At 38.3% G+C, this 12,262-nt stretch overlaps 2 protein-coding genes across 3 annotated transcripts; both read left to right on the plus strand.

The window, feature by feature from the left end:
• Positions 1 to 283: 283 nt before the first annotated feature.
• On the plus strand, positions 284 to 6,789 carry LOC141821991 (mitogen-activated protein kinase kinase kinase 1-like). Of its 2 annotated transcripts, none has more exons than XM_074709394.1 (8): positions 284 to 1,740; positions 2,618 to 2,702; positions 2,834 to 2,896; positions 3,160 to 3,317; positions 3,766 to 3,841; positions 3,928 to 3,987; positions 4,765 to 4,883; positions 6,311 to 6,447. In XM_074709394.1, exons 1-7 carry the CDS (start codon positions 659 to 661, stop codon positions 4,849 to 4,851), a joined length of 1,611 nt encoding a protein of 536 aa, XP_074565495.1. In that variant the 5' UTR covers positions 284 to 658; the 3' UTR covers positions 4,852 to 4,883; positions 6,311 to 6,447. The 2 variants fall into 2 exon arrangements, with proteins under 2 accessions (XP_074565495.1, XP_074565494.1); XM_074709393.1 differs by having other exon boundaries at positions 288 to 1,740; positions 4,776 to 4,883; positions 6,311 to 6,789.
• A 2,197-nt stretch (positions 6,790 to 8,986) lies between these two features.
• On the plus strand, positions 8,987 to 12,183 carry LOC141821328 (transcription factor bHLH145-like). Its single transcript, XM_074708739.1, has 4 exons — positions 8,987 to 9,053; positions 9,638 to 10,117; positions 10,198 to 10,355; positions 10,447 to 12,183. Exon 4 carries the CDS (start codon positions 10,471 to 10,473, stop codon positions 11,362 to 11,364), a length of 894 nt encoding a protein of 297 aa, XP_074564840.1. The 5' UTR covers positions 8,987 to 9,053; positions 9,638 to 10,117; positions 10,198 to 10,355; positions 10,447 to 10,470; the 3' UTR covers positions 11,365 to 12,183.
• The last annotated feature ends 79 nt before the right edge of the window (positions 12,184 to 12,262 follow it).

Raw genomic sequence — 12,262 nt, forward strand, 5'->3', positions numbered from 1 at the left:
TATGAATTCCATTGGAATGGTTTGGCCGTTGACTCCATGAATGGGCGTCGCACACCTTTGTCGTATCCAGTTGAAGTTGAAGCAGCAGCACGTGGTATAAGTTTATTAATGGTCCATGGAATCAATTCGAGGCGAGGCGAGCCTTGTTGATGATGACGCCACGTAGCGAACGCAAGACCTCCCCTCATCCAGCGGCGGTCTTCTCCGCTGCGTTTACTCTGCCAACGAGTCTTCGTACACTCCTCGACAACAACTTGAGGAATCGCTAAAGGCCCTGATTTTTTTGTTTTTTGTTTTTTGTTTTTTTCCTTCGTCGAAGGAGCGCCATGAATCGTCTTGGCGATTTATTCTCGATTCCTCTTTCTGTGCTCGAAGCATGCCAGCATTAGCTCTTGTCGTCCAAATATCTTGTTTTGAGCTCTTCTCCCTGGAATAAAGTTTGCGTCTTTTGATTGCTTTCGCGAGGCGTGAGCTCGTTTCGTCTGAATCATTTGGGATTTTTGCTTTTTGAGTCAAAGGTTTCGTCTTTTGATTGGTTTCGATGGTCAGCTCCCTCAAAATCCTTTATTGTTTCGCGTCTAGGTGATGGGTTTTGCGCTACAGGGGTGCTTTGTTGTGGAGCCATAGAAACGTGGCATCTGGTTTGGAGCGGCTCGGGATGGACTCCCGGAAGCCGCCGTGGAAGCCTCCTCTGCGTCAGCAGAAGCAGGGGGCGGCGTTGCGGCCGAGACTGGAGCGGTGCAATGCGTTGAAGCACATTGACTACGAGGCGCCGGCCGTGCGGGCGTCGTGGTCGGCGGGATCCTCCGCTGCTGCGTCAGAGGAGCAATCCAACACCCGCATGACGCGGTCGCTGGACATCTGGCCTCCGGCTTACGCCCACCGGACGAGCTTCCGGATCGACGGCAGTGTCGAGGACGAGGTTGGCATGCTTTGTCGCAGCCTCGGTCTCGACGGCCCCGAGGACTTTGCCATTTCACTTGACGAGTGGGAGAAGCGAAAGGTGCAACCGTCCCCAGATACTCTAACTAGGTCTAGGTTTTCTCTGCCGGACAGCCCAACCAGCCTCAGCCGCACCTTGTCGGGTCTTTCTCTGTCCAATTTGTCTGATGCAGACGAGCAGAATAAGCAGGATTCGGGAGAAGAAGATATGAAGCTCTATGTTGTTCGGAAGCCCCATACTATTGTTTCCGAAATTGAACCCGTCGAGATTCCATGTGCTTCTCCAAGGTCTAGGGCAGGAGATGGAGGAATCCGAGGAGTCAGGCCACCGGCTCTCTCTCCTCCACCACCTTTCACAACCTTTTCACCTCCACAGTCTGGACCGAGTAGGAACAATCTACCATCAACTCTCAAAGCTCCTCCCTCTATATCCGTTCAAGGTTTTGATTCTGCCAGCACAACTTTCGATAACCGTAGAGCCTTGGCTCCAGAGAAGAGTGGGCGGGAGGCAGGTCAAATGAAATCTGTGGATTCCGAGGATAAAGTGAAGGGGGGAGTTCCAGTAGTAGATGAAATGAGTCACAAGGAATTGTGGGAGATGTGGTTGGAAGACATATCTGATGACTTTACTGGGACATCTTCTTGCTCAACAATGAATGATGATGATTCATTCAGTTCAACTACTGAATCATTCATCATCTCTCCGAATGGTAGGTTCAAACTGAAGATGAAGTCATGGATGCGTGGCGTACTCTTGGGGAGTGGTTCATTTGGTTCAGTATACGAAGGGATCAGTGAGTAAGTAATGATGCTAAACTAATCCAGAGACTTATTGTTGATTTGCATAATGTGTTAGTAGCATGATTCTCCAAATTGAATATAATATGCTTTTACTGAGTACTTTTTGTTAGCTACTGCCTACTTGATCTTAAAGAGAATGATTTCCGTAAAGACTTCCATACTATGAAGTGGATTAATTTGATTTGCATGAACTTGTAATGGTTATTTAGGATGAAAATACCTAACATGTTAAATTTGCTAATTGGATTTGCTTTAATTTATGTGAGCATGATTAAGAAAAAAATGAAGTCATTCTGGCTCAGCAAATAGATGTTCAAAAACCTATCCAATAACTTCCATGGAAAAGTTAGTTTTATTTAGGATTAGTTCTATTTCATCCAGGTCTTTGTGGTTCAAACAGATCCTTTCTGTGTGATTTTCAGCTCTTTCCAATTTCACGAATAAGTAGATGCTAGTTTAATATCTAATAGTTCCAGTTCTTTGTGGCATATAAACCAGTTCATGAGGTTGGAAATTTTGGTTGCGTGTCACATTATATGATAGACGAAATGATAGTTTCTAATATACTTGGATTTGCATGTTAGATGGCATCTATTGTGAAACAGTGGAAGAATGACCTTTATCTAAGTTTTAACTGGAAACTTTAGTAATTTGCAAGTGCTGGGGTGGCCTCTCATATGATTTTGATGCCCTGCAGATTCTAGCCTGTATTTTGTTAGTTCTTTCATTCTTGTAACTTAATCTAATCATGTGAAACTTAGGTTCTTCTGAATGTTATTTCCCTTGTTTGTTCGGTAGTATTTAGTTCACATATCTACAATCTAGTATAATTAGATCTTGTATCTTGCTCCTTTGGAATATGTTTTGTCCATAGGGATGGTATATTTTTTGCTGTTAAAGAAGTGTCTTTGCTTGACAAAGGATGCAATGCTCAACAATGTATTCTCCAACTTGAGCAGGTATCCTGATGCCAATTCCAAATTGTTTTATCCTGTTACTGTTTATAAAATTACTCTTATCTTGCACCATTCGAGTTAAATTTAAATTCAAGTTTAAGTATATTCTGACCTTGTTTACTTTCCCCTGCCAGGAGATTATGCTGCTAAGTCAGTTTGAACATGAAAACATTGTTCAATACTATGGGACCGACAAGGTAATAACTTGTTTCTTCACCTTTCACATATCACCAAAGTTCTTGACAATTTCATGAACTTATTCTTCAAGATGGCTTCATATAGTTAAATGTATCAAATTTTCATCAACTAAAGGAGATTTTTGCCTTAATTAATATGTCTTCAGTAAGAAACTACATGTGTGGCAAGAGACTAGTTGGTGGAATGAGAAAACTATACCCTTTTCATTTTTTTTCTCTTCATTCATTGTCTAACTTCTATAGTGGCATATATTATTTTGTAGGAGGAGTCAAAACTATATATCTTCCTTGAACTTGTCACACAAGGTTCCCTTGCATCTCTATACCAGAAGTATCGCTTGCAAAACTCCCAGGTTTCTTCATATACCAAACAGATTTTAAATGGATTAAACTACCTTCACGGGCGTAATGTCGTGCACAGGTGAGGCAGCCATTTATTTTATATTGGTGAAAATCTGATCTCTACTAGATATGATATTGAGATTTTTAGATCTATTTTCTCAGTTGAGGTTAAGTTCCCCTATCTGAATACATTTATAACTTAAATTTTGCTTATTATGATCATGTAAGTATCCTGACCTGTGACCTCAAATCATGCATACAAGACAATTTGCTCTTTCAAAAATTTCAGAAAAATTCGAACAAATCTATTGAGTGAGATGCAATGCTATCTGTTCATTGTCTTGGTAGCATGAGCCATTTAATCACTCATACTTTGTCCTTGATTTTTTATTATCTCCTTGTACAATTTTGACAGATATTTTCCTAACAGCATATGTTAACTATATTTTCATATTTTTCTAGGTATTCTGTTTTGTTCTTTTCTATATCCTATGACAAGGAACTTAAGAGATCATTTCTTTTGCCAGGGATATCAAATGCGCAAATATCTTGGTTCATGTGAATGGCTCTGTGAAGCTTGCAGATTTTGGATTGGCAAAGGAGGTTTGTTCTGATGTTCTCAAACTTTTTAAATGCACAATGTCTGTGAATATATAATTCATTGTGACTGTTGCTATAAACAATTTCAGATTACCAAGTTCAACGTGCTGAAGTCTTGCAGAGGAAGTGTATATTGGATGGCTCCCGAGGTTAGGCCCTTTCTTGCTTTTAAGTGGATATCTAAATGTTTCGATAACATTGCAAAACTTTTCAGGACACTGTCTTTTTTCATCATCTTGTTATGGATTTGGTGAGAGGCACTTTGTCTAAAGAATCTACATGATAATGCATAGTAGGTTAACATTCTAATTATCAACTAATATACCTGTTTGACTGGAGGCTCCAATATCAACATTCAAACCTAAAGAGACAAATTTGGACTTGCGTCATGCGTTGCTAATTTCATGGCAGTTTTCTCCCTCCTATTTCAAGGAAATTGTGCTCCATCAGCAAATATAACCTGCCAATTTAAGTAGATTTGATGATATGGAAGCATTTTTTTTCTTTCTAAAAGACTCTACGAGATAACCCATAATTCACTTCGGTTAACATCAACATGAGCCTATGCAAAAGTTCGGGTCTTAAGCAGGTTGACAAATACAACTTGGGAGGCCATCCTCGGTAGAAGGCTTCACAACCAGCAAATCACAGATAACTTATCCACTACCTAAGCAATCACAATATTATTACAATGATGCTACATGCTAAAAAACAAAAATCAAATATTATAACACTCAACATAATATCTCATGACTCATCCTTTCTGGTCTTCATCTCCTCGAGTCCATCAAGCTCCTCCCGGAGCTCCAAATGCAACGTAGAAACTATGTTGTTGCGGTTGAAGATCGAAACTCATGCACAAAATGATATTTTGAAGCTTACATTAGTCATCTTTAAATTTAATAGGATTTCTTACTTGAATGTAGCATTTTCTCAGGTTGTTGATCCTAAAAGAATGTATGGACGAGCTGCTGATATATGGAGTCTTGGTTGCACGGTTCTGGAAATGCTGACTCGCCAGATTCCTTATCCTCACCTGGAACCGGTTAGTTACTAATCTGCCACTATTAGAAGAAAGTTTCTTAATTTTTTGTTAAAGTGCCTTGTATAAAACAATAGAACTTACTTTCTTCATGTAACCATCAAGCATTCTTCTATATTAGTCCAAAGATTTCCAAGGAGTCATAAGCATCTTGCTTCTGATCTTCAGTGTTCAGGTTTTAGCATCAGCTAGATTTTTTTAGCACGTTATTAAGTCTTATTTGTTCAAACTGAATATAGATTAACTGCTTAAACTATATAGACTTAGTTATTGAAAATAAGTTGGAAGTTTTGTAGCTGTTGAGAGTTCAAATTACAGGTCACCAAGTCAGAAATTTTTATATATTAATGATAAATTAAATATACGTATTATATTCCTTTGCTATTCGCTTATGCAAGTTGAAGGATGGAATCAATACTTAACATTCTTTTATGACAAAAAAATTAGTATTCAACTATCATTTAAATCATATCTAATATTTTGACCAAAGTAAATAATATCTAGCATGTAAATATTCATATAGTGCCCTCATTAAAGTTTAACATATAAATGAAAGTTGAATCTAAAATGAATTGGAACTATGAAAATAAACTAAACATTTTCTTTACTTTAATTAAAAAAAATTATGGATAGCGACATTTTAAACTACAATAGTGTTGTTTTTATTATTTTTTTTAATAAAAGACAAATATTATATAAATCTTAACTATTTATGAATCTGGATGTATTGTTTATTTTGAGTACAGTAAATTATTATATAGTTTCAAAACTGAAATTCAGTATTTTATCTTTTTGGTTGAATTCTTTTAGAATAATTATTATTTATAACTGATATAAATTTCAATATTTGCATATTTTGGCTAAATGAAAACCACTCCTCTAAATTTAGCATGATTAAAAGTAAACAGAGCAGATCAGGATAAATTATTGCTTAAATTTTTATTATGAGTTTGATTCATAACTTAATTTTTTTAATTTAGTTCAAATATATTTAATGACAAACTAATGTCTAAATAATTAATTTTAATTCATAGTTCATAGTAAAAACATACATTTGGATGGGAATCTTAACTCTCAATAACATTCCCTTCAATTAAAATTTTAGTAAAAACATACTTCAGTGTTCATTGGAATTGGACATTAGACACGGTGAGAGCACAACGAGCCAGTGCATTATGGCATTCAGAGGAGATAATGGTGCACATGGACTCTACCTATTCCTCCTTTTCGTCAGTTCTGATTACATGTATCGATAGATTGTTCGATGTATTGTTGTATTTCCCTTTGCACTACATTGACTTTTCAGTTTTACACTTAATTGTATGTCTGCAAGGTTTAGAATTTATATTTGTTGCAGTCAATTATCTGCAATAAGTTTACACAGAAGGATCATATCGATTGATATATATCAATTTTGTTTAATGTTGCAGACACAAGCTTTATTCAGGATTGGCCATGGCGAACCACCGCCTATTCCGAACTCCCTCTCTCGAGACGCATCTGATTTCATTAGCAAGTGTGTTCAAGTAAACCCTGATGACCGTCCTACTGCTTCTGAATTGTTGGAGCATCCATTTGTAAAAGGACAGCTGAAACTCTAAATCCATCTTCAATCAACAACAAAAAATTTTACAGTTGGACGACATTAGTGGCCTCAAATACGCCAAGGTAAACCACATTAATGTTTGTTTTTATTCATATATAGATTCCAAACGTCAAGTAGGAGAATGATTCGATGTCATTAGTTTTCTGAAATCTCAAAACTCTTTGCTTCGATGGTCACTAATGAATGCTATTAGTGTGTCGGTCGCTGCAAACATGGAAAACCTGTCGAGGTTGGCTGCTGTTTCTTCAGTAACAGAACCTCAGCAGGTCTTAGTAAACATAGTGGTTAGTTTAGTTGCCTTAATTTTGATTGACACTGTCAACCCACTCAAAATTTTGATTTACATCTTGTTTCACGTATCTTGTCTCCATAAGATTGCAGTGTGGAAATATAATCCTAATTCCATATTACCTAGCTAGATTATTGCACAAACTGTGTATATTTGTCGAAGATGGTCATCGAGTTTGGATGATGATTCGAAGACGATGTGATCGGTATATTTGTGTTTGTGACATTGTAACTTTAGGTTTGTTTTAGCTAGAAAATGTTGCATCACTTAGGTCTTTGACAGGGCTGCAGCCATCACACAAAGGAAAGCAAGCCGTTTGCTTCAAAATGAGGACCATTCCATTGATCATTACTCTATTTTCTTCAGCAGTGGGTCAAGCACATCGAGCATGATGCAGAGAAACATCTCAAGAAACCTTGACAGATACCTGAACAGAGACCCACTGGTTCATGATATCGACCAAGTAGAATCATCATTGCCTCATGCCCAACACCTTGATATAACGAAGAAATCTAGCCATGCTCAATCAAGCCACTCACACGTGTGTGATAATTATGAAGATAGAAATCCACGGCATAACCTTCTTCATTAATTTGCACCCTAAGAACAGTGTCTACGTGAGGAGAAATGAAAGAAGAATCAATTGTGTGGGGCTGCGTTGCACCTCTCTTTTCCTTTTCACAGTTATTTTTGGGGTTTAAAATTGCAGAGAAACAGCAGCAGCGAAGCATGCGCCAGTTGCTTTTGCTTTCTTCCTTGTCTCTCCATGTTGATGATGGAGGAGGAGGAGGAGGAGGAGGTACTGTTTAATTTGAAGCTTTTGTGATACCTTTCAGTTATTCATGGAGATGGGTTTAGGGTTTGGTTGGCAGTAGACAGATTGGTGTTGATGGCTATGTCAAAGCTTGTGATCTTTGTCTGCATGCATAAGTGAAGTGCAGTGCAGGCCCCTGCCACCGAGTCTCCTCCATTATGAGTCGAGTTCTTGAGGAGGAAAAGTGGTGAGCATGCCTGGTTTTGTGGCTGCTTGTCCCTGCACAACTTCACTATTTCACTCTTTAGCAAAAAAAAAAAAAGTAAAATTCGCCACTCTAATAGTTTAACACGGTTGGTTTCACGATTATCTGTGAGAAAATAAATCGAGAAATTACAGTTGATACTACGGAGGAAGGACATTGTCTTACTACTATTTCACTCACCTTTGTCATGCTGTTTTTATCAGGAAATAAGCAATGTACAGATCTCTCAGTTTATAAGATATCCACGGATTGATTTTTATTATGGTGTATTATAGATTAATTATTTTTAGTGGAAAGATAATCGTGTTGCGAAACAATGCGATGCACTATGGATTAATTTTCTTTAGTAAAATGATAATTTTGAAATGTTAATTGAGGAGCGACGCGTCATTCGTACTTTTTGATTTATCGTAATGATTTGTAGAAAATTTTTATGGAGTTGAGTCGATCACTTCCAGATTAATCGATTTGAAAAGTTGAATGCATCAAAAAAAAAAAAAGTTTAACAAGCTTGTGAGTTTGTCTTCACAAGCGGAGTATCGATTCGGCATTGGAACGATCTTATATAGATGACGAAGATTATGGGGTCAACTGTCAATGTTTAGTTGCTTGCGCTTTCAAGAGTTACTCTTGAGGATCAGTAGAAAATTTTCATAGGATCAAGTCAACATCAATATTTAATTGCTTATATTTTTTAAATTTACTTTGAGGATTTGTAAATTTTTTTTTATATTTTATAAGATTGGATTGATTATGATTAGTTGAGTATGTAAGAATTCATTCTTGAGTTATAAAAAACAAGAATAGATTAGAAATAAAATAATTTTTTTGAAAAAGTACAAAGTAATTTTTTAATTTATAATTAAGAAGGAAAATGTTTATTCTATAAGAGAATAAATATTCATCAAACAATGGCATGGTTTGTAACCGGAACTAGCCGGTCGAGACGGTTATTTGATGTCATCATTGTTATTGACTGCAAAGGGCATCGAATTTACGAAAATAACAGCGCAAGCTCAGAGAAGGACCAATTTGTATTTAACGAACTAGTCAGGGCGTTTTAGTTCTAATGCAGGGCTTCCATAAAGTGCCGCTCCGCTCGCCTTCTTCCCCTCGCGATCGCTCGTGTTCCAGGAGAAAAAAAAAATTCGTCCTTTGCCGCTCGTGATTCTTCGGCTGCTAGAGTGCATCTTCGTCCGCGCCCGGGAGTCGCTCTTTTTGGTGCTCCGCATCTAGCCAGCTGCCTGGAGACTGAGTGGGTAAGATCTGCTGATGTTAAACCCTGGAATTTGCCGAACTCTTTTGATTTCTGGTTCACGAATCAGTTGTCCTCCGATAAACGGTTCTACAGTCGAAGGGTTTCGTAGAATATGCCTTTTTGTATTCAAAATCGAATTTTTCATTCTCATTTTTTTTCCGGCATGGCATGTTTTGGTGCTTAATTATCTTCTGTCGAACGGGATCTCGTGGGTTTCTCCTTGTGTTTCTGGGTTTCCCTCATTTCTTCATATCAAAAATCCATTCTTTTAGTAGTAGCTCGCACTTCAAATCAACTCAAACTTACAGTTTTTTTCCAGCAATTGTTTTTTCCTTGATGAGTGGTGGGGCTTTTTTACTTTTCTCTACGCAAAGCATCTGCTTGATTTTTTTTTCTAAAAATCAAAATTCTCCTGATATTATCGGTTACATCGTTGAAAACTTTGGTAGATTACGTAGATGCAATTTGTTTTAACTTTTGTCTTTTTTCATAAAAAAAAAGCTTTTGTATTCTTCTTGATGAACTGGTAACAAAGTATGCTATGGAATTCTAATACGCTAGCAGCTTGATTTGTTGTGGTTGCAGGAAGTTCTAGCTGTAAGAGGTGGCGGTATATAAAATGTGAGGTTAATCATTTGGAACAGTATGCAGTGGTTGAATCTGTATGTTGATGTTCACCGCCGAGTGATTTCGTTGAACCTATATTGTAGGGTGATTCTGTGATTAATCTCTATCTGTTTCATCCCTTCTACCGTCTTCTATCTTATCTGATTCAGGGATTAAATCCCTCTCTTGGTGTAGCTTCTTCTTCGGCTTGTCTCCTTAATTATATTATTGTTCTTCAAGTATCATTTTGATCCTTTCCTCTTGATTTCTTTGTGCTTCCTTGGTTTCTTGGTGTGTTCATGGTGAACTGGTTATCTTGAAGAAAGAACTCTAGGAATGGTGTGCCAAGCAGCAACAAGGACAACATTCCGAACTTCGAAACATGAAAATGGGATTGCTGGTAGCTCCACCATAATCATTAGGATCATCGCTTGCTTCCGTCCATTGCAAGATTGCCAGGCAAAGATAGAATCTGCCCAGTATCTGTTGTGTTGTTGTTAAAAATAGGATAATGAATATCTGTTTTTCCTTTTCAACAGGCTGAATACTTCCGCCACCTCCTAAAGCCAGTCACGTAAATTATCGTCTGTTTCTGTTCAACTTCAATCAAACTCGAAGAATTTTGCCTCCTTTTTTATTTTTAGTTTTAATTTTTGGCTAGATCCTCTTGTGTGGGTTGGCATTACAATTGCCTGAGGTAAGACATGTGCTTTCATTTGAATTGTTACTGATTTATCCATCATTGTGAATTCATAAATCTATTTAAACCAACTGATACTTGCTTTCAGGTGATTGACGTGCACATTCTTTTGATGGGGCAAGGAAATAATCCTCGTATCAATTTGCGGTGCCCAATTTGGCAATTTAGTTACATAATCTCTGCTAGAGATAACCGACAATTTGCTGCTATCAGGCGTCAAAACTTGAATCCAGTGTTTTTCTCTGCTTGCGTTAGTCCAAATGCTTGTGTCTTGCCAGTGACTTCTGCAACACCTTTCCCTGATTTCTACACTCACGAAGCATCACCTTTGATTCCTCCTCTGGTCCCATTTCATGTCACTCCCAAATTCGATGGCTCAGAGAAGAGATACTTGGTTTTTGATCAGCTAAGGGATGGAAGGAACTTTGGCTTTAGCTCATCAAGTGTCCCCATTCCATGCATTGATTCTGAGAACCCAGGTTTCGATGTGCAGGGCAGCACCGAACCTAATACGTCTGATTGGCATGGATCTGAAGAGATACACGAAAACACAGAGGAAATTGATGCACTGTTGTACTCGGATTCCGATGACAGTCATGTTGTAGATGAAGCCAGCACTGGAAGTTCTCCAATTGAAGTAGTGGAGAAGACCGTTTCTGAGGTGGCTAGCTCTGTACTTTCAGCAAAGCGGAAAAGAGCTGATGATGAATTTGATGCATCAGTTACAGATACTGCAAGCTCGCAAGTTCTCCACTTTTCTAATATCTCTACAGATAACGGGAATAAAGAGGATGACAACTCTGCATCTATCTGCTTTGAGGTGATAGATAATCAAATTGAAGAGACCAGACAACTCAAGAGAGCAAAAATTCAGGAAACAGTTGGCCTATTGAGAAAGATCATCCCTGGCGGTAATGCGATGGACGCCATCACTGTCCTTGACAAGGCCATCAACTATCTCAAGTCCCTTAAGTTAAAGGCCAAATCTTTTGAAACTTTTCCTTAGTATCTATTTGAGCAACAGCTTCATCAATAGCATCCATATGAGAGTGTGCCTTTCACATTAGTAGCAGCAATAACACTTCCATTGGGCACTTGGGTGTTATGAGAAGAGAGAATAGTAAGTCAAACAGTTACTCCTCACACGGCTGGAACGATTGAATGTATGAATCAAATACTTGTAAGGGGAAGAGGGATATGATGGTGCAATAAAGCATAGCTATGCTGTAGTGTTTGTTTGTGCAAAGGGAGGACTTCACTTCAAATTGGTACAAAGCTTCTTTTGACCGAAAGTTTTGATGTGCCACGCAAGGTGTGCGCATGGGGGACGGACCTACAAAGGTTAGGAAAGCATGCACATGTTATGTTGTGTGGTGATTGTGACTTGGTTGGTGTGCTCCTTTGAACAGCAGAGTAGCATTGCAGTGAAGGAATGCAAGTCTGGTTGTGCTGTGCCACTTTAATGATTTCCTTGAGGTTTGTGGATGTTATGTTGCTTTTGTTGGCATGGGGAGTGAAGGAAGCTTCATTCATTACTTTACCTTCCATGGGGCCGTTCTTGAAATGCTTTGAAGAAAAAGGCATTTGGCTTCATGATGAGTGGATAAGTTTGTGGTCCATTAATCCTCTTTTTTTCACACAAGTGGGTGCCACTGTGCTATTGGAAGGTCTGCCTCTATTGGACTAGTCTGGGGATGCTTGCCGGAAAGACTTTGTGCCGGCGTGATGTTTTGGAATGCTCATGGTTTTTTGCTATCCTTAAACTTTTTTGTTGTTCACTGTGGTGGCAGATATTGTCAACAATGAGGCTTTCCTATTTATGCCATTGTTTGTGGTTCGATATGTGCTTGTGTGTGTTTGAAAAGCTAAAAACACGCTGCAATATCCACAGATTGAAATGGGAC

Source organism: Curcuma longa, chromosome 2 (assembly GCF_044706935.1).
Source record: "Curcuma longa cultivar G26 ecotype Majalengka, Jawa Barat chromosome 2, ITB_CL_G26_1.1, whole genome shotgun sequence".
In the NCBI taxonomy this organism is placed as follows: domain Eukaryota; kingdom Viridiplantae; phylum Streptophyta; class Magnoliopsida; order Zingiberales; family Zingiberaceae; genus Curcuma; species Curcuma longa.

Coding starts and splice junctions, on each gene's coding strand:
- LOC141821991 (XM_074709393.1), top strand. CDS start 659: ATGGACTCCCGGAAGCCGCCGTGGAAGCCTCCTCTGCGTCAGCAGAAG. Junction 2,703..2,833: donor GTATTCTCCAACTTGAGCAG/GTATCCTGATGC, acceptor TTCCCCTGCCAG/GAGATTATGCTGCTAAGTCA. Junction 4,884..6,310: donor CTTATCCTCACCTGGAACCG/GTTAGTTACTAA, acceptor TTAATGTTGCAG/ACACAAGCTTTATTCAGGAT.
- LOC141821328 (XM_074708739.1), top strand. CDS start 10,471: ATGGGGCAAGGAAATAATCCTCGTATCAATTTGCGGTGCCCAATTTGG.